Raw genomic sequence first — 19,484 nt, forward strand, 5'->3', positions numbered from 1 at the left:
AGATCTAGCAGTGTGCCAAGGGCGCCCCGGCAGCCGGCCCCCCGAGACCCCACTCCCACAGCCCTCGCTGCCTCTGGGCGCTGCCTGCACGGCCTGCTTCCCTCCGCACACTTGCTCGTGCTGCTCCTTCTTCAGCAGCGCTGCCTCAGATGCACTTGACATCCCACAGCCCGTCCCGATCTTCCTGTGAGCTGTGCGGAGCCCCCCGTTTGTGATCTGCTCTGTGTGCCCCGGCCCAGACCAGAAGCCATGTCGTGTGCCTTCCTAAACCCTCACACCTGTTGGCCCTGTTCTGTACAAACTGAGTGAGTGAAGAGTACTTGTTGAACCTGGTATCGACTAAACCATTAACACGTCTGCTCTGTAATGATAAAACGATGTGATTACGCAGGACAGCAAAAGTATTTTCAAAATATGAAGAGAGGTTTTGTACACCCTGTAAGTGAGCAGTTCTGCGCTTAGGAGCGTACTTCGGAAACCCTGCACTGTGTCCCGGGGGCCGGGCGTGCACAGACCACAATCATTCATGGTGGCAGGAGTGTGGAAAGACAGGAGAGCATGTGTAAATTGGTGTGTAAATTGTTAAATACGAACCTAAAATGGGCGGGCCACAGTCGTACAGGGCAATGTGAATGAACCTCAGAAACATAGATAGTATCAAATGACGGAAGCAAGTTCTGGAAGACCATATGTTATTTAGTTTTACAGCCCTGGTGGTAAAATAATATTCTTCTTTAAAAAGCAAGGGACAGGACTCCTGGGTGGCTCAGTTGGTTAAGCATCTGGCTTTGGCTCAGGTCATGATCTCACAGTTCTGTGACTTCGAGCCCCACGTCGGGCTGGCAGCTCAGAGCCTGGAGCCTGCTTTGGATTCTGAGTCTCCCTCTCTCTGCCCCTCCCCTGCTTGCGCTCTGTCTCGGACTCTCTCGCAAATAAACATTAAAAAAAAAAAAAAAAAAGAGGGGCGCCTGAGTGGCTTAGTCGGTTAAGCGTCCGACTTTCGCTTAGGTCATGATCTCGCGGTTCGTGGGTTCGAGCCCCGCGTCGGGCTCTGTGCTGACTGCCAGCTCAGAGCATGGAGCCTGTTTCAGAATCTGTATCTCCCTCTCTCTCTGACCCTCCCCTGCTCACGCTGTCTCTCTCTCTCTCCTAGAAATAAATAAAAATATTTAAAAAAAAAAAAAAAAAGGGACTGAAGACTCCAGAACCCAAGCTCTTTGCCTGGGACAGAGGAAGTAGGGAGGGGAAGGACCCACCGGGTGGGCACTGTGGTCATGCCCCCGGCCTTGAGGAGAGTGGGGGTCCTTTTGTTTGTGCCTCACATGTGGTTTGCACTTACTTCTTTTATGTGCCTCCAATACTACAGCCTAAAAATTTCAGCAAACGGGAACAGCAAGGGAGACATTAGGGCTGGCTCCCGTGTTTTCTGGGGCCGACTCTGACATTTAGGAGTTAGAAGGGACATTTCCTCCTAATATATCCAGTCAGTGTTGCAGAGTAAATAAAACAGTGAGGCTGTCTGTAGCAGAGAAGGAAGGAGGGACATCATATTTTTATTCTGTACCAAAAAAGGAAGTTTACCTTTCAACACGGAGACCCAGTTTTTTCTGAGTGGCATTTCAGATGACGACAGCCATTTGAGAGGAATAATACAGGGGCGGCTGGGTGGCCTGGTAGGTTAAGCGTCCAACTTTAGCTCAGGTCATGGTCTCAAGGTTTGTGAGTTCAAGCCCCATATTGGGCTCTCTGCCGTCAGCACAGAGCCCTTTTAGGATTCTCTGTCTCCCTCTCTCTGCCCCTCCCCTGCTCATACTCTCTCAAGTAAGTAAGTTTTTTTTTTAAGTGTAAAAAAGATGAAAGGGATAATGCGGACTTCTTGATGTGACTGATTTAGTAGAAGACATGGTTATGGCCAAAGAGACATTGTTTCTTAAGGATGTGAATTCTGAAGAACACATTTTATTTTATTTATTTATTATTATATTTTAATGTTTTATTTATTTCTGAGAGAGAGAGACAGCGTGAGCAGGGGAGGGTCAAAGAGAGAGAGGGAGACACAGAATCTGAAACAGGCTCCAGGCTCTGAGCTGTCAGCACAGAGCCCGACGCGAGACTCGAACTCGCAAACCGTGAGATCATGACCTGAGCTGAAGTCGGACGTTTAACCGGCTGAGCCTCCCAGGCGCCCCTGAAGAACACATTTTAAAAAGTAGTTTTAGAGCCTCTGGTATTTCGGACGTCCATCCTGACTGATTGCATTGTATTGCCAGTCTGTAGAACCTTACACATTTCAGGGGTAAGATTTCTTTGAAGAGCATTTCGAACCCTCTTTGTTGGCCACACTGCTAGGAGCTGGGAACGCCGGGTCTGATCCTGGTACAGCAGGAAATTGCTCTGGGCCTTGGTGTCTGCGCGTAGGGGGGTCAGGAGGCCCTTCCGGCTCCAGCACCTTTGCCTCTGCTCGCAGGGCGTGGTGGCCTGGCTGGGGACAGGACCCCCTCCGGTGGCCGGCCAAACACCGGGTACGAGAACAGTTGCTTCTCCGCCATCTTCTGGGCTCTTAAGCAGGAGGCACCTTTCCGGGCTGCGGCTTCAGCAGACAGATTCGTTGTGCTCGTGACGTTGAGCGCTGGATTGGACTGAAGCCAGAAGGAACCCCTACGAAGCACAGAGTGGGACCAGAAGCCCGTCATGCCCTGCGCCCCGCTGGCAGCACGGCCCGGGCCGGCGGCTCCTCAGCGTCTCTGCCTCAGCTTCCTCCTGCGTGAAAGGCGGATAATAATCGTAGCTCGCTCCAGGACTGTCAGGGACATGTAATAGGGAAACGTGTGTGTTCTTAGAACGCGCCTGGCGTCGTCGGGGCTCAGTCAGTATCTGCTCGCGTCCCTGGAAGGGGGTCTTCCCTCGCTCCTGCTGCTCCCAGGCTACTCTCTTCTCGTAACACGGAATTAGCACATGCGAGACCGTTCTTGGAAGTGCCAGCCCCCGGGAAGAGCTGCGTCCGGCCACCGTGTCGAGCAGGTTGTCTGTGTGGTCAGGACGCGGATGCCTGTGGGCCTACCAGACGCGTAGACGATACCACGCGGCACACTTGCGCCGGAGGCTCCCGCGGCCTTTCGTCTCCTGCTTGGGAAGTCCTTCTTGGGTTGTCCTCGGGACGCGCTGAGTGACACCCTTACCAACGTCCTCCCTTGGTGCCGCCGGGAAGCGGGCACACGGTTACTTGCCAGGGACTCTCCAGCCAGCGGCTGGCAGCAGCGGGCAGGTGGAGAAGCAGGCTGCGGACAGCCCGTGGGTCTGCCCCGGGCTCCCAGCCGGAAAGGGACGGGAAGGGCAAGGAGGTGGACCGTGTGCTCAGAGTCAGACACCCCGCGGTCACTCTCACCCGCTGCCTGCGCCAGCCGGCTTTGCTCCCGAGCCCAGGCTGTCGGGGGCCTGGGGGGGGGGGTGTGCCTCTGCTCTGTGGCTCGGGGGCTGCCCCTGGGGTCCGGGCCCCGGCGACTCCCCACTCTGGCAGTAGCACTCGTGAAGCTCAGGGCCTGACGCCCTGGTCCTGGGGCAGCTTCTCGCTGGGCAGTCAGTCCGGCGGCTGCTGGTAGCTCCGGCGACGGTGGGCGGAGGGGCGACAGGCGTTTAGCGCCCGTGGCTCTCGATAGGCGTGGTTAGCGAGGACTTAGAGATTTCCTTGCTTGTCGCCCCGTGTTCACTCAGCGCTCACCGTGTGGGGCTCTGTCCTCGGCCCGGAGGAGGCCGCGCCAACACAGGCAGCACCCTGCTGTCACAGAGGTCCGGGCGGGGGGCGCAGGGGACAGAACGCCCGGGACAGAACGGGGCCTTACAGGTGGTGGCGTGACCGGGCGACTGGTGGTTCAGAGGCGGTGCTGGTGGAACTGGGGTGTGAAGGACACGAAGGCCCGGCTCAGCGACAGTCGGGGAGGAGCGGCAGGCAGACAGGCAGCAGGCGGCTAGAGTGGCTGGGGCTCCTGAGTGACAGCGAGCAGACTGTCCCAGTAATAGGAAGGGGATTGGAGAAGAGGGCGCGGCACACGGCGGCTCAGGAGGAGGTTACTTTCGAGTCCTGTCCTTCCTCAGGGTAGCCCCGGGCCCAGATTTAGGGAGAATTTGGCCTATCCTTTCTTTCCGTTTGATGCGGTGAGCCTGTCCTCTGGTCTCCGGGGCTCTGGCTTGACCCACCGGCCGCCTGGAGTGGGGGTGGGGACCCAGGCCCAGCCTCGAGGGTCAGCAGACATCAGCCATCGCTACGTGACCGTCTGCGGAAGTAACTCCCCAGTTGCCCAGGGAAACCCACCCCGTTCCTTCGCCGCCGCCGCGAGGGGTCCGTTATGACCTGGAACTGCAGGTGGAAGGGCAGAGAGAGCTGAGCAGACCGGTCACTTTCCTCGCGGCTCTGCCTTTGTACTTGTAAGTGTGGAAATGCCTGGTCCTTTCCTGCCGGGCTCCTCGTGGTGAGCATCTTGAGCTCCGTTTGAGAAAGGCGTCAGGTCGCCGCTGTGCCTGAAACCAGGCCTCTGGGGTCCTGGCCCGGGGGGGCCCCCGGCTCAGCCTCGCGCCACTCCCGCTCTCTTGCTGGCTCCTCAGGGATGGCGGCAGCCGGGACCTCGTGCCATCGCAGCGACCAGCCAGGGCTAAATTAAGCACGAAATCATGGGAATTCTAAATTTTCCCATGCAGCTCTGCATTTTTTCCAACTGTCTCAAGCTGGAAACTTGTGCTGATCAAAGTGTAAGCCGTGGCTGGGCCTGCCCTGTGGCGGTGGGGTGGGTGTGTCTAGCGTCACATGCCCCCGCTCCGTGGTTCCCGGTCTCTGGGTGGCATTGCGGCCTGATCGAGGTGGGTGTTTGTAGTAACAGAGTCACGGTGAGTTAGAAATGAGACTCCCCGGCCCGGGGGCACACACACGCTGCCTTCCCGGGAGCAGGGAAGGGTTCCGAGGGCTGTTCTTCATGCCTCCAAAGGCCCAAGGAAGGCCTACCGTGGTGCCCACCATTGAGTCCATTAGGCCAAGAGAAACACCTGCCGCTGGGCCTGTGGCCAGAGCTCTAACCCCGTAGTCAGTGACCCGTGGCTGAGGCTGGCCTGAAGCTTGGGCTCCTGTGACAGCCATGAGGATGGCAGGGAATTGAGCCATTTGTCAGAAAGCCGGTCTTGGGAATTGAAGGGTTTAGGGAGAGCATCTGGTCTACTCCATTGTTTTAGAGGCAAGGAGCCTGGCCACTGGCTTGCCTGGTGCCTCAGGCACCACAGCGCTGGACTTCGATCCCAGGTTTCCTGTCTCCTGAGTCTGTGCATCGAGAACACCACAGTGTGTACTTTTTGGTGTGATTTTTTAAGAATGCTGTCAATGATTGGTCATTTGCAAAACCACTTTGAAGAGTAGAAGAGAGGTGGGGAACATAAAGAATTCTTTTTTCCCATAAAGTGGTGTATTTATGCATTGCCTTGTCAAGGTGTTTGATCCTTGACCCTCCTTGGGAGAGAGCCACAGCTCAGCACACACCATCTCCTAAATCTGGGAGAGAAACTAAGTGTCTGTGTCAGGTGGCCAGTGTGTAGCCAGAATGCCCAGAACAGGTCTGACCCTGGTTCACGTGATCTTTAAACATGACTGCATTTCAACGCCTATGTAATCTACATCCACAGGCTGTTCTTCTCAGACAAGAAGTGGTCGGGGCATGCTGGTAAAGAGGAAGGAATTCCTCATGTGTGTTTTCAGTACTTTAGAAAAATTTAGAGCACGTCAAGTCAAAGAAGCCTGTCTCACTGGCCTCAGTGACTGTCAGATCCTGGCAGAGGCTGCCCAGGATGCTCTCTGGGTGAGGACTGGCCGCCTTGGGGGGGGCACTGCCCAGCGTTGGGGCAGGAGTCCTTCACCTCCACCTGGTGGTAGGTGAGCTGACACCCCCTTGGGGCTCTTCCTCCCCTAGAAGGGAGAGGGGAGAGGTGCGTGGGCAGTTTAACCTGACCTGCTTTATCATCCAGAAGTCAAGTCTACTAAAATGTTTGTTTTCGGGGCACTTGGGTGGCTCAGTCGGGTAAGTGTCTGACTCTTGGTTTTGGCTCAGGTCACGATCTCACAGTCGGTGAGTTTGAGCCCCACATCGGGCTCTGCGCTGGCATCAGGGAGCCTGCTTGGGATTCTCTCTCCCTCTCCTCTGCCCCTCCCCTGCTGTGCGCTCTGCCTCTCTCTCTTTCTCTCAGAATAAACATGAAAAAATTTTTTTTAAATGTTTAAAATAATCCCACATTTTGGATGGTGATATAAAATTTGACTTCTCCACTCAGTGAAGAAAACGTTTCTTTTCTTTGGCTGCATCCCACCGTTTTTCTGGTGACTGTAAAGGATGTCTCTCTCCCCCCTTCCCTTCCTCCCCCGTGCAAGAGCAGTAGTTCTTAGGCTCTGCTAGCTTGGCTGATGCAGAGTCATAATAGTCCTTTCTCTCTAGGCTGGACTGATCACTGTGGAAAAGAATGTGGCACTGTCCATACTGTCCTCACGGGACTGTTGTCTTCTGGAAAGCCGGCTCAGTTCGGTCATGTGGGCTGTAGTCTCAGTCACCCCTGACTGAGCCTCCTTGTAAGGGTCGTGGCACCCTGTTCCCCAGTAGGAAGGAGGAGATGTTTCCTCACTCATGGACTGCATGCAGAGGAGAATTCAAGCCAGCTGAGGAAGGCTTGCAAGTGTTCACAAACTCCAGTGTTTACGAGTGTCCTGCAGTGGCACCGTGGCCCTTGCTTCGGGACACTCGGAAATCACCCCTGGGGCTTGGTCAGAGTGTCACGCCCCCCCCCACCCCCCCATCCCTAGCACTGCCCCCTGTTGTGTGTCTGGAGCCTTGAACAGCGTCCCCGGGAGGTCTGAAAGACGGCTACCAGCAGGTCGTGTCGGTGCGCCACTGCAGGGATGTGGCCGCACCCCTTCCCACGGCTCTCCCCGTCCTCTCCCTTGAAGAACGAAGCGCACGTGGAGCCAGGCACAGATCGCCTGAGCCGTCATCTGAGGTGGTGGTTTTCATGTTGGTTCCTTCAGCCGTGACTGTGGATGGGGACTGGATTATTACAGTCAGCATTGGTGGACCCACGACTGCTAGGTTTTGGGGAGCAGGGAGATCTCTGTGGCTCCTCCCTCAGAGCTAGCTGGTCTTGACCCCAATGAGGATGCCTGGTCCCTAAAAAGCCACTGCCAAAATCTCCCAAAGGATGTGGCATGGACCTCCGTGGATGAGCTGAGTGTCTTCTCGCAGCCCCGCTGGCCACGCCCGCCTTGGTGACGCAGCAGCAGAGCCGCCCCGGGACCCCGGGCCACCCGGGCTGCTGTGAGTAGTGGAGAGAGCCTCTCCTTTCTTCCAGTGATCAGAACTAGGTTTGGGAGGAATTTCCCCACCCAGTTGCACAAGCCCTTGGCGCGCGTTTTCACAGAATTCTTCTTGCCTCCAGAGGCACAGCTCCAGCCCTGGAATGTTTGTTTGTTTAGTTTTGTTCTGTTGGCTGTTCCAGTCTCCGGCGCCGTTTGAGGCCTGGATGTGTCCTCAAGCACGCCACAGTCATCTCGCCCAGCTTGTCCCACGCAAGTGACCGTCCAGCCCTCTCACTCTGGTCACCATCACAAGCCGCTCTGGAAAAGACCTTGACTGGGTGGTGCCTGCACTTTGAGGCATGACCAGCCCCCCCCCCCCCCCGCCCCGGGAAGGGGCGTAGCTCCTCAGTCCGCCTGAGGTCAGGGTCAGGTGCGTCCGAGGAGAGTCTGGTTGAAGCCCCGTGGGGTGGGGAGGCCCACCCGCTGTGCACCCGGCCATCCCCGTTGCTGCCTCTCCTGCTCACACGGCGCTCCTAGTGCAGGGCTCACTGCAGCAGGTGACCGCACACGGTGCTGTAGGCCACAGTGACCACGCAGCGCCTGCTGCTGAGCCGGGCGGAGGACAAGTGGCTTCGGGCACAGGTGGACCCAGAGGTTCTAGCCACGGTTGTCTTGCCATTCTCCTTCCCTTTGCTCTTTGCTTTCTTCACTGTCCCTTCAGGCTTAGGGACACCCTGGCCCCATGGTGGCTTCTGGCCGCTCAACCACCCTGCTGGTCTCCCAGCACTTTCAGAGCCATGCAGAGAGCTCTCCGGACAGCCCCGTCTGGATGGTCCTCCGCCTCTGATGTGCCGCCATAGCTGGGGGCCGTGGCACTCTGCTGGGCAGAGCCCGGGCTGGGCCTCCCCCCTCCCCCACGGAAGACTCAGGGCCTTTCTCAGACAAAGGGGTGTGGATGCAGCACAAGCAGAGATAGGGGATTCCATTTCCAGGACGGACATGAAAGATTTCTTTGACTAAAGAACATTCTCTAGGGGCGCCTGGGTGGCCCAGTCGGTTGAGCATCCGACTTCGGCTCAGGTCATGATCCCACAGTTTGTGGGTTCGAGCCCCACGTCGGACTCTGTGCTGACAGCTACCTCAGAGCCTGGAGCCTGCTTCAGATTCTGTATCTTCCTCTCTCTCTGACCCTCCCTTGCTCACACTGTCTCTCTCTCTCTCTCTCAGAAATAAATTTAAAAAAAACATTAAAAAAATAAAAAATAAAGAACCTTCTCTAATGCTGGGGCCTAACTGTAGAAAAATGACTGTCCCCTTCTATACTGGACAGACTGTTGGCTTTGGACGGGGTCTCCAGAACTCACAGAGGCCGTTTGGAAGGCCCGATAGGAATGTGCATTGCTCATGATGAGACATCCCCAGGCCAATGAAATGTTCAGTTTCTTTGCCGTTTGTTGGATTTTATCAGCTCAGTGAGATTTACCTCGTGTGCACCGGAAGCCTTGATTCTTAACAAAATGAATTATTAATACATTTTCAAATTAGGCTCTTCAGGGTTGGGGCTGGAGTGGGGAGCGGAGTGGAAGCCCCGTGTTCTCTCCTCAGACAATAAAGGGACAGCCTCTTGCTCCTGTTCAGATACTGTGTAGGCACAGATATGTTTGTTTGCTTTTCTTTTTTAAGTTTTTTTTATTTTGAGAGAGAGAGAGAACAATCAGGGGAGAGGCAGAGAGAGAGAGAGAGAGAGAGAGAGAGAGAGAATCCCAAGCAGGCTCTAGGCTCTGAGCTGTCAGCACAGAGCCCGACGCGGGGCTCAAACTCATGAGATCATGACCTGAGCTGAAGGCAGATACTTCACCGACTCAGCTACCCAGGCGCCCCGTCTAATTACTGATGTTCTGATGGCATTTGTTCCTTGAGTTGTTAGTATGTTATGAAAATGAGCCCCCCTCCCTTTTTGCCATCTTGGTTTAAACCTTTAACAAAGTCTATTTTTCCTTCTAGTTTTGACAACCCCCACCGCCCCTACCTCCTGCCTTCCCCATATCTGGGCTGAGGCTCCTTAATAAATGGGGGGTATATGAACTGACCATGACCTTCCAGGCTTCACTGAAGAGTCCCGGGAGGTGACAGATTACCTTGCACTGGTTAGTTGAGGCCCAGCAGGTGGAAGTGGAAGAAAACTGGCAGACGAGGAGGGGAGGTTTGGAAAGTGGAGCACGTGCACCATTCAGAACAGCAGGAACAAAACAAAACTTGGGTTCTGGAAACACTGCAGGGCGTACATTTGAAGGTGGTGTGTGTTCAGGGCTGGTTTTGGGAAGGAGGGCCTGGCAGATGTTCGGTGGGAGAGGAGCCGTTCAGGTGTTGACTGTCCTGAGCCTGACGGGGAGACGTGTTAAAGTGGGAAGAGTGAGGTGAGGTCCAACGGACACGTGTGACAGAGCCACCCACGTCCCAGCCTCCAGCTGCGGCCTCGTGTGAGAGCTGGGGCTGCGGTCCTGCCGGCATTGGGAGTGTCGCTCTACAGTCTCCAATGAGGAGTGTCACCGAGCTGGCCTTGAAAATGGTTTCTTGGAGGTACCTTTGGTGTCCTTTCTCCTCGCAGGAATTGTGGATCCCCAGATCTCGTTCTCACCGATGCCCACCCTGGAGACTGCTTTCTCTATGGCTTTACGAAAATGGCAGGAAGCCATCCACATTATATAGGCTTTCTAGATTTTTCTGACCGTAAAAAATGTTTTCTTAGCGTTTCCCTTCTGAGAGCCCGCGTATTTCAGAGAGACTGCTGACAGCGGTCTTTGCAGGGTGAGCCTGTTACAGACACCCCGCCTAGGTCTGCAGGCCCCGGCTCTCAGGTCCTTTCCCAGCCTCTGTCAGGCAGGGCGCACACCCTCCCGCCCTCGATCAGGGGAATTGCTGCCTCTTCTTGGCCACCAGAGGCCTCGGAGGCTTGGCGGATGGCCTGGCTGGGCCTCTCCCTGGGGGGACGCTGGGTCCAAGGTGTCGGGACTAGAAGGAAGCAGAGCCTGGGGCACCGTTTCTTCCTCAGGAAATTTTGTTTTGTTTGTTGTTATGTTTCCAGCCATTTGAGGCTTTGTTACCGAGACCAACCATTCGCTCTCATGCTTAATCGAGGCTGCTTCCTGACCCCGAGGAAGGTGGCCTGGGCCCTCTTCACAGGATCGCAGCGCCTCCTGCCTCCCTGAGGGGTGTGGGAAGGTCGTGCCTGCTGCGCACCAGATGGAGCGACACATGGTAGTGGCTGGTGGTCCCTGGCACATGGCAGGGCCCCTGGGCGCTCAGTACGGCCGACCATTACTACTGATTTTCGTGAGTGCCTGTACTTGAAGCTGGGAGGTGCTTGTTAAAAATCAAAGGGTTCTTTTTTGCTTTTTGAGGCCGGTCCCATCTCTGGCAGTGGCGAATGTTGTGGTGAACGAAAAAGCCTGACTAAATCAAATGTGCAGGTCACCGTGACAGTTTTTATCCCTGGTCTTTGGCAGGCCTTAGAGGATTTGTGAGAGCCGGCCAAACCGGTGGAGAGGCCGACTACGCCTGCCTTCCGCTGAAACCCTGTTCTGTGGCTTCGGATGGAGACTGAGTTCTTAGCATATTTGAGGCTGGAGAGGTGGCCTCGTTAGCCATGGAGGATGTGTTGGTTGTCAACGGGACACAATTTTATGAGCTGTCTCTTTGTATGGTCACATGTGATAAGTGTCATTGTGTTTCCTGTGATTCTTACCCGCCTCCCCCGCCCCACTACATCTTTTGTTTACTTCTTTACTTTTTTGATGTGCCCATTGCTTGTCTGAGGCTTTAGATGAGGAAGGTGAGGGCCGTCCATCATTCCTCTGGCAGAGGCAGCGCAACAGCTTGGCTGGGGTGGGGGAGGGGGGAAGGGGGGAGGGGCCACTGCAGGAGGAGGGGGAGGTAGCGGGCCTGGCTGCCCCAGGCTGCTTTGGAAGAGGTGACCTTACTTAGCTGACCCCATGGGTTCCTCACCTCTGCCTTACCTGGAGGGTTTTCACACGAGCATTAGGTGAGATGGAGCCTGGCCCAAGGCTGCCTTGGCAGAGTCGGAATGAGCCCAGCATGTGGTAATGAGGGGGTGTTCATGAGGGGGTGTTCATGAGGGGGTGGGCACAGTGGGGGAGAGGCACTTGTTTTGTGTCCAGGCCCCAGCGGAGCTGCTCTGTCTTTGGCAGTCCCTGGAGTCTTCTCCACCTCAGTTTCCCCATTTTATAGATGAGGAGTAGTTTACTCACGACTTCTCCTACCCTCTCGGGTCTCCTCAGCTTTGAAGACATACTGGGAGTTGTTTCTGGCAGAAACTCCCTCCCCTGCCTGCCTTTGCAGCCCCCAGCAGCCGGGCGGGCGGGCTTCTGGCTTTGCGCCCTCAGACCCCGGTGTTCACCTCTGGCCCCCGCCAGACCGGCCTTCCTGAGGACAGGGGCTCCGTTTTCAATCTGTTGCACAAATTTATTCAACAGTATCTATCCCCATGTCAGGCATAGTGTCGGAGGCTGGGTGGTTATTGATGAAAAGACCAAACTCACTGACCAAAGCCCATTGTCAGAGACGTGGGCCTCACTCTAGCTCAGGAGATGTTTCTTCTTGGGGGCGGGGGGGGGGGTTGCGTGGGTGGACAGATGGGGCTGTGGCACCGGGCTTGGTGGACCCGTGTATGTGTAACCCTGGGCCTCAGTTCTGTGCCCAGTGACGTGAGGGGATGGGGCTGGAACCAGACTATTTCTAGGTTCGTATTAGCTCAGGCCAGATGCCAGAGACTCTGAAAGTCCACTGGACGGTCCTGCCTGTGCTCTAGAAGAGTAGCTGGAACCCGTTATAAGAAGTCAGGGGAAGAGCGGTGCTCACAGAAAATTCCCTGAGCATTTAGAAGCACAGTGGACTGAAGCCAAACATTGAATGATTTTAAAGGCATAGACAGCACCTGGCTGGCTCGGCAGTACGGCATGTGACTCTTCCTCTCAGGGTCGTGGGTTTGAGCCCCACGTTGGGTATAGAGATTACTTTAAAAAAAGGCATAGATAGACATCTTGAGGGGTAAGACACGTCTTTCTTGCTCCCACAGGTAATTTAAAATTTGTCAGGCCCAGCTTCCCCCGGTGTTATGACTGTTCTGTTCTCTTGCCACGCCGTGAAAATACAGCCCACAGAGGAGCTGCGCCAGTGGGAATTTGGAAATAGAACAACAGTCATAGTGTTTACTTCTCGTCTTCCCAAGGCTTAAACTTGAGTTTAGATTGTATTCGTTATTAACTTGTAGTATTGTTCTTGTCGTAATATTTTTTTTAAAACCGTGGCTCACTCTCTTCCTAGGGAGGCTGGAGTAAGTTCACTCACCCCCCCACCGCCCTGACCCCGACCGACCTCAGTACCTGCCGTTTACAGACAAGACTGAGCCAGAGGCCCCTACTTTGTCGGAGGAGCGCAGGCTACAGTGAGCGTGTTTCTCTCTTCCTCCAGGTCATGGCTTCTGGCCTCTCGGACCTGAGGCCCCAGCGGAGGACATGACCGTCAGGGACCCTGCTTCAGGTCTGTTGCGGAGACCGAACCGTCACAGGGCACGAACTTGCCCAGGACAGGAAAGTCTCTCTCTCTGAAGGAGCTTTACAGTTTGTTGCCAAGAAAGTAAAAATGGCGACTTCATCTATCAGACGGCAAATGAAAAACATCGTGAACAATTACTCGGAAGCGGAGATAAAAGTCCGGGAAGCCACCTCCAATGACCCGTGGGGCCCGTCCAGCTCCCTGATGACGGAGATCGCGGACCTGACCTACAACGTGGTGGCCTTCTCTGAGATCATGAGCATGGTGTGGAAGCGGCTCAACGACCACGGCAAGAACTGGCGGCACGTGTACAAGGCGCTGACGCTGCTGGACTACCTCATCAAGACGGGCTCCGAGCGCGTGGCCCAGCAGTGCCGCGAGAACATCTTCGCCATCCAGACCCTCAAGGACTTCCAGTACGTCGACCGCGATGGCAAGGACCAGGGCATCAACGTGCGCGAGAAGTCGAAGCAGCTGGTGGCCCTCCTCAAGGACGAGGAGCGGCTGAAGGCCGAGAGGGCCCAGGCTCTCAAAACCAAAGAGCGCATGGCCCAGGTGGCCACCGGCATGGGCAGCAACCAGATCACCTTCGGCCGCGGCTCCAGCCAGCCCAACCTCTCCACCAGCTACTCGGAGCAGGAGTACGGCAAGGCCGGCGGCTCGCCTGCCTCCTACCATGGCTGTGAGTAGTGGAAGCGCTCCCCTCCCCTTGCCGCAGCATGCGGGGTGCAGACACAGCAGTGCTGGGCCTCAGGTAGGGTGGGCGCCCCGGGCTGAGCGAGAGCTCGTACGTGTCCGCCCTTCTCGGCTCCCGGTGGTCTGCTCCGGGCCACAGTGACACGGGCTCTTGGTCCCTTGGTTGCTCTGGCTCAGGGGTCCCATGACCCTCTGCTGCTCCGTGGTGTGAGTCAGTGCCTCTGGGGGGCAAGGTCTGACCGCTTCCCCTGCAGGGAGGGGCTGGAGCTAAGCCCCTGGCCTGCCCCCCAGACAGCAGGGAGTGGGCTGCGTTTGGTAGCTAGGAGAAAACAGCGCTCTTGCTTGATGACCTTGTGTCTTTAATCTCCTGTGAAACGTGTTCCTGACGACTGGGCTGCTCGTCTCCCGACCAGCTGGGTGTGATTCTACCTCAGCGTCACGGGGGTTGATGGGGTATCTCTGTCCCCGTGAAAGGGGGGAGGCAGAAGCCTCTGCGGGCATTAGTGAGAGCGGCTCCTGGTGATTGGCTTGCACGGCTTGCACGGCTGGTTCTGCGCTGGGTGGGGCTGCTCTGTTTTCTGTTTTGCAAGTTGGAGAACGCTGGGCCTTCGCCCAACCCTCAGACGAGACTTGAGGGAACAGAGCGGAGTTCAGGGCCCAACAGAACCTGGTCTCTGTGAGCCACGTTGGCGTCCTGGGCGTTCACTCAAAGCATCCCCGGGAGCAGACGCCCTGCTGCTTTCCCGATGCCCTGTCAAGACAGGTAGCCTTGGTGGCCTGTGGGGGACGCGGAGCTGGCATCCTACAGCTGTAAAAACAAAAGCGCTCGCCCCCACACAGCCTTTCTTTTTGGAATCAGTAACACTGCATCAGCATAACACAAACCTCTTTTTTTATAATTTTTTAAAAATGTTTGTTTATTTTTGAGAGAGAGACAGAGACAGAACACCAGTAGAGGAGTGGCAGAGAGAGAGAGAAGGAGACACAGAATCCAAAGCAGGCTCTGGGCTCCGAACTGTCAGCACAGAGCCCGGCGTGGGGCTCAAACCCATGAACCAGGAGATCATGACCTGGGCTGAAGTCAGATGCTTAGCCGACTGAGCCACCCGGGTGCCCCCACCACCCCGCCTTTTTTTATTTTTATTTTTTTAAATATTTTTATTTATTTCTAGGAGACAGAGAGAGAGAGAGACAGCATGAACAGGGGAGGGTCAGAGAGAGAGGGAGATACAGACTCTGAAACAGGCTCCAGGCTCCGAGCTGGCAGTCAGCACAGAGCCCGACGCGGGGCTCGAACCCACGAACCGCGAGATCATAACCTAAGCGAAAGTCGGACGCTTAACCGACTAAGCCACCCAGGCGCCCCCACCCCGCCTTTTTTTCAAGGAAATTGTAGCCTGACAGACGCCTGTCACTCCTCATGTGGCCAGCAGGTTGGCCGGCTGATCACCTACTAATGCGCTACTGCTCACAGAGGTCTGTGTGATGTCATCATGCCCTGGCAGCATTCTGAGGAATGTGTCAAATGGGAGGTTTGCGCACTAAGCCAGGCTTGCTGACTTCCCCAGGAATTCTCAGTTATCACCGAGCTCGGAGAGCTCAGCACTCCTGCCCCCGTTTCCAGTTGCTGTCTCCCTCTCACTTGGAGCTGCTCTTGAAGTAAAGGTTGTGACCCTCACGAGACCTTCTCCAGAGTCCCCATCTGGGCCGTGTTGCCCGACGTAGTGGAGATTGCCCTTTAAGGAGCGAACTTGGTTGTCACCGTCCGGGGGCCGGCCCCCCCCCCCCGCAGCTGCCCGCTGAGGGCTGAGCTGGTGGCTTCCTGTCTGGGGAGCGGACGCGCCTGTGCTCTGCAGCCGCGGGGAGCGGCTCCTCTCGCCACAGGCCTCTTGCGGTCGTTTTTGTCCCGGAGCCAGAGGCTCCCAGGCGAGAGCTAGAATAGCGTCCCACTCATCAGAGGACCGTGGGACGTTCGGGTGCGGGCCCCGGGGGGCTCGGATCGGGCCGGTGGCGGGGCCTGCCGACCTTCTGGCGGGCGCCGCCACGGCCCCAGCTCTCACCGCTTCCGGTTCCCTCAGCCCTTGAGCTCGAGCTGCATGTTCAGGGTCAGAGTGTGGCGGGCAGGCCCCTCGCCGCCTCTGAGCGCGTCGGGCTGCGGCCTCGGCCCCCGGCGGCTCCCACTCGCTCTAACGGCGTGTCTCTCTCTGTGTGTGTGTGTGTGTGTGTCCCTGCCCCACAGCGCCCGAGGCCTCGCTGTGCCCCCAGCACCGCACAGGGGCCCCGCTGGGTCAGAGCGACGAGCTGCAGCCGCTGAGCCAGCGCCACCCCTTCCTGCCGCACCTGGGGCTGGCCTCCCGCCCAAATGGCGACTGGGCCCAGCCCTGCCTCACTTGTGACCGCGCAGCCCGAGGTGGGACGGCGGTTTGCTTCTCTCCTTCCCGGAAACGCTGGGCGGCTTGCTGGGGTGTGCTCGCGTGTCAGTACAGCCAACTCTCTGCCTGTCCCCTCCCGGGCCTCCCGGCTCCCCTCCTGCGGACCCGGGGCCCCTTTTCCCTCTCCCTGAGAGCCCCCCCCGACCCCATCACACATCACTTGCCAGAAGTCCTGTTGCGATTTGGGTCAGGCACGGGGTGACTGTCCGTGCTTTCCCGGGGTCCCCACACCCTGAAAGATTGGAGGGGGCTCCGCTGTCAGCCAGACCCAGGTGTGGCGGGGGCCGGACACCGCTTGGCCTGTTGAGCCAGGAAGGTGTGGTTTCGGTCTGGCCGTGGCAGGCAGACCCGAGGGCCTCGGGGGACTCGGTGGACGGTCGGTGGAAGCCATCAGCCTTGATTCAGCGATATGTACCTTGATGAGGACAAAATGGGATTGTTTTTGCTTCTCAATTAACTGCCGCTCTTCCAGAAATCCCCGTTACCGTGGTAAACAGAGAGTTAGCTGTACTGTCCATTCTAGGTCACTGTGTTTGAAGACACCTAATTCAGTGGGTAACTACAGTGGGGCTTCTCTTTTGGCCAGTTACTAATGTGTCAGGTTAAACTGAATACAGATCTTTCCTGTCTCCTGCAAGGAAACGTTCTCAGTCTAATCCACCTCCAGTCCCGAGTGGGGCCCCGTCCTGGAGAAGACAGCTGTCTGCTCCCTCCTGTTCTTACTAGAAGGGGCACCAACGAAGAGCCCTTGTGTGACCCCCCTGATAAGGTGGCCCCCCTTCATTCGGCCCTGGAAACAGCTACTGTTCGTTCACACCTCGTTACTACTACAGCTTGTTTGACTCCGCGTTTGCGTGAGCGCTAGGTTCAGCTCCGGGTGTTTTCCTCGGCGCTCCTGTCCTCCCCTCGCAGCGCCCGCGGGAGTTTGTGAGGAGGACGGGCAGGCTCTGTCCGGGGCACAGAAGGTCAGAGGCCCTTGGGCTACGCACTGTTTCTTCCCGCAGGTTCCCAGCGTCCCCCCAGGACTCCGGGTCCCCCTTTGTTTTCCCCGATCCCATTCAGTGATGGGAAGGTCTGGAGTCTGGCTGCAGTTCTCTGGGGGCAGGCGGGCTCTGCCGGGACACGTGCCAGTTCAGTCCCTGTGTGCCTGCGCACACACCTGGCAGGTAGCTCAGGTACATGGCCCGTGCGGATTTCTCTTCTGCAGCTCGGGAAGAAATGGAGGGTCAAAATGAGGAGGTCTTATGGGCCGTTTCTGATGTCCCAGCAGAGTTTGGGCAAACAAGTGTTACACGGTGCCACCCTTTAACTGGTTAGTGTGTGCCCCTCTCTTCGTCACACCCTGCCCATCCTGGAGGCTGCTGGGGGGCAGGACCCTGGCCCACCAGGACTTTCCATTCGCTCTTAGCACCTGACAAAGGTAAGCGCTTAATATACGCACATCGGTGGGTTTGCTTTGAACTTACCGGCCTGGAATCCACCAGTGGAGGGCTCAGACTGGCACCGGCTGCTCCGGAAGCGGGCTCGGGCCAGGCCTGGTGGGTGTGGGGGAGGGGAGGCAGCCGGCCGAGAAAGCCCCTTCATGGGAGAGCAGGCACCGCGGCAGGCTTCTCACTCCTGGGTGGTGGTTCTGACCCAGGTAATCGTGATGGTGTTTGAGGATCCTCGCTGTGCCTCCTTCCTGCCCTGCCCCCCACGTCCATCTGCGGGTCTGACCTGGGGAACCTCTCAAATTGGGTCCTTCGTCTCTAGTTCCGTGACCTCAATTCAGTGTCTGCTCTCTCGTTGGTTTCCTTGCTGTTAGTATCCGCCTCCGCCCACCTTCTAGCTTGATAAAGGATACCCTGACCGAGGGTCTTGGGGGACATCCTCTAGATCCCAGGGTCCAGGCCAGAGCCTTTGACGCGGCAGACAGCTCCCCTGGGGTCCTCGCCGCCCTCTGGCAGCCTAGGCGTGTGGGTGTCTGCCTGGAGGCAGTGTGCCCAGGTCCTCGCTGCAAAGCCTGTCCCAGCTGCCCTCCCTCGTTCCCTCAGCAAGTGAGTACTGGGTTCTCTGTGCCCCTGGCCAGGGGAAGAGACACAATAAAGGTAAGACACCACACAGAGTATTATTTGATGAATGTGCTGGAAAACGGCAGACAAACACCAAACAACCCAGCTGAGCCTGAGGAGTGGGGAGGGTATTATGCAACGTTAAGGAGGGTGTCAGGATAAGTCTGATTGAGAATGCGATGTTGGAGCAAGGATCGAAGGGGAATGAGGAGGGCGCTGTGTGAAGGTTTGAAGGAGCTGTAGAGGCAGAGGGCGGAGCAGAGCAGCAGTGCAAATGGCCTGGGGTGGAGGGTGCTGGGGGGGTTGGGGAGGGGTGTGTTTGCAGACCAGGAAGACGGCCATTGGCCAGCACCAGCGGGTCTAGAGCTGAGTGAGTCAGGGTGGCGGGTGAGGTCAGGGCAGGAGGATGCTGGCGAAGGTGGAGGGCCCTTCTCAAACTGCCTCTGGCCCGGAGCGGTTCTTTGCAGTCTGGATCCATCTCAGACCGATACTTTTGTATCAGTGTGTGGAGGCTGTAGCAATCGCAGATGGCCCTACAGGTTTCGAACCACTTCATCCCACTCTACTTTCTCCTCTGGCTGCGTATTGGGTCAGGAAGCCATCACTCTTATCCAGGTGGGGGATGATGGGCTGTGGAGGCTGGGGGTTTTTTACAGGAGAGCCAGCAGGCTTGCTGGAGGACTGCATGGGGGCGGTGGCCGCGGGTGGGGGTGCAGAGAGAGGAGTTGCCGACTGCCGGCTGAGCAAGGGGTGCAGCTGCTGTCGTCCCGTCGTCCAGCTGACGCGAGGGTGGCCATGAGCGAAGCAGGTTCAAGCAGAAGTGGGGTTGCGTTCTGGCCGTGGCAAAGCATCTACTAGACATGCGGGGGGGGTATGGAGAAGGCCCGAGAAGACGAGGGCTTGGGGGAGAATTCCAGGCGGGCAATGCTTTCAGCTCCTTGACCCCACCTGGCGTTCATGTTTCCTTCACATTTGTGTCATCCCAGCTGCCTTCCCCGCCCAAGGCTGGGCCTTGGGCTGGCGTGTGTTGGCCGCGCGTGTGATTTTGGCATGTAGTTGTTGCTCAGGACTGCCGTGTGCAGGGGAGGCTGTGGGGCCCAGGGGAGCCTTTCCAGGCTGAGAGGTTGGGGTTTGCCAAGCGAGCACAGAGACAGAGCAGCTGACCTGGCAGAGCGGGGTGTGAGTCCCCTGCCTGTTACCCCCATCCAGCTTCCTATGTGCTGCAGAGCTGGTCAGACGTTCTGCAGGCTGTGGAGACACTGCAGGCGTTCTTGGGGTGGTGGGAAGCCACATCAAATGTGGCCCGGGGGGCTGGGAGAATCCTCCCTGTGAGTCTGCGTGGAGATCTGAATGTAAGACTGCCTCCGCCCTCCAACGTGCACGCTCCAGAGTCAGGGCCGGACCTGCCACCCCCAA

At 57.1% G+C, this 19,484-nt stretch overlaps 1 protein-coding gene across 4 annotated transcripts in view; it reads left to right on the plus strand.

Annotated features, from left to right (window-relative positions):
• EPN2 (epsin 2) overlaps nucleotides 1-19,484 on the plus strand; it is an 85,880-nt gene that overhangs the window by 26,887 nt on the left and 39,509 nt on the right. Inside the window, exons 1-3 of one of the 4 annotated variants that reach the window (XM_039227309.1) lie at nucleotides 9,508-9,518; nucleotides 12,659-13,571; nucleotides 15,825-15,995. In XM_039227309.1, coding sequence (XP_039083240.1) covers nucleotides 12,977-13,571; nucleotides 15,825-15,995 — 766 coding nt within the window. In that variant the 5' untranslated portion in view covers nucleotides 9,508-9,518; nucleotides 12,659-12,976. Of the gene's footprint in view, nucleotides 1-9,507; nucleotides 9,519-12,658; nucleotides 13,572-15,824; nucleotides 15,996-19,484 lie in introns of those variants that run through there. The other 3 variants (XM_039227308.1, XM_039227310.1, XM_039227311.1) reach the window with 3 other exon arrangements.

The sequence above is a fragment of the Hyaena hyaena genome, unplaced genomic scaffold (genome assembly GCF_003009895.1).
Source record: "Hyaena hyaena isolate Hyena2069 unplaced genomic scaffold, ASM300989v1 scaffold_27, whole genome shotgun sequence".
In the NCBI taxonomy this organism is placed as follows: Eukaryota; Metazoa; Chordata; class Mammalia; order Carnivora; family Hyaenidae; genus Hyaena; species Hyaena hyaena.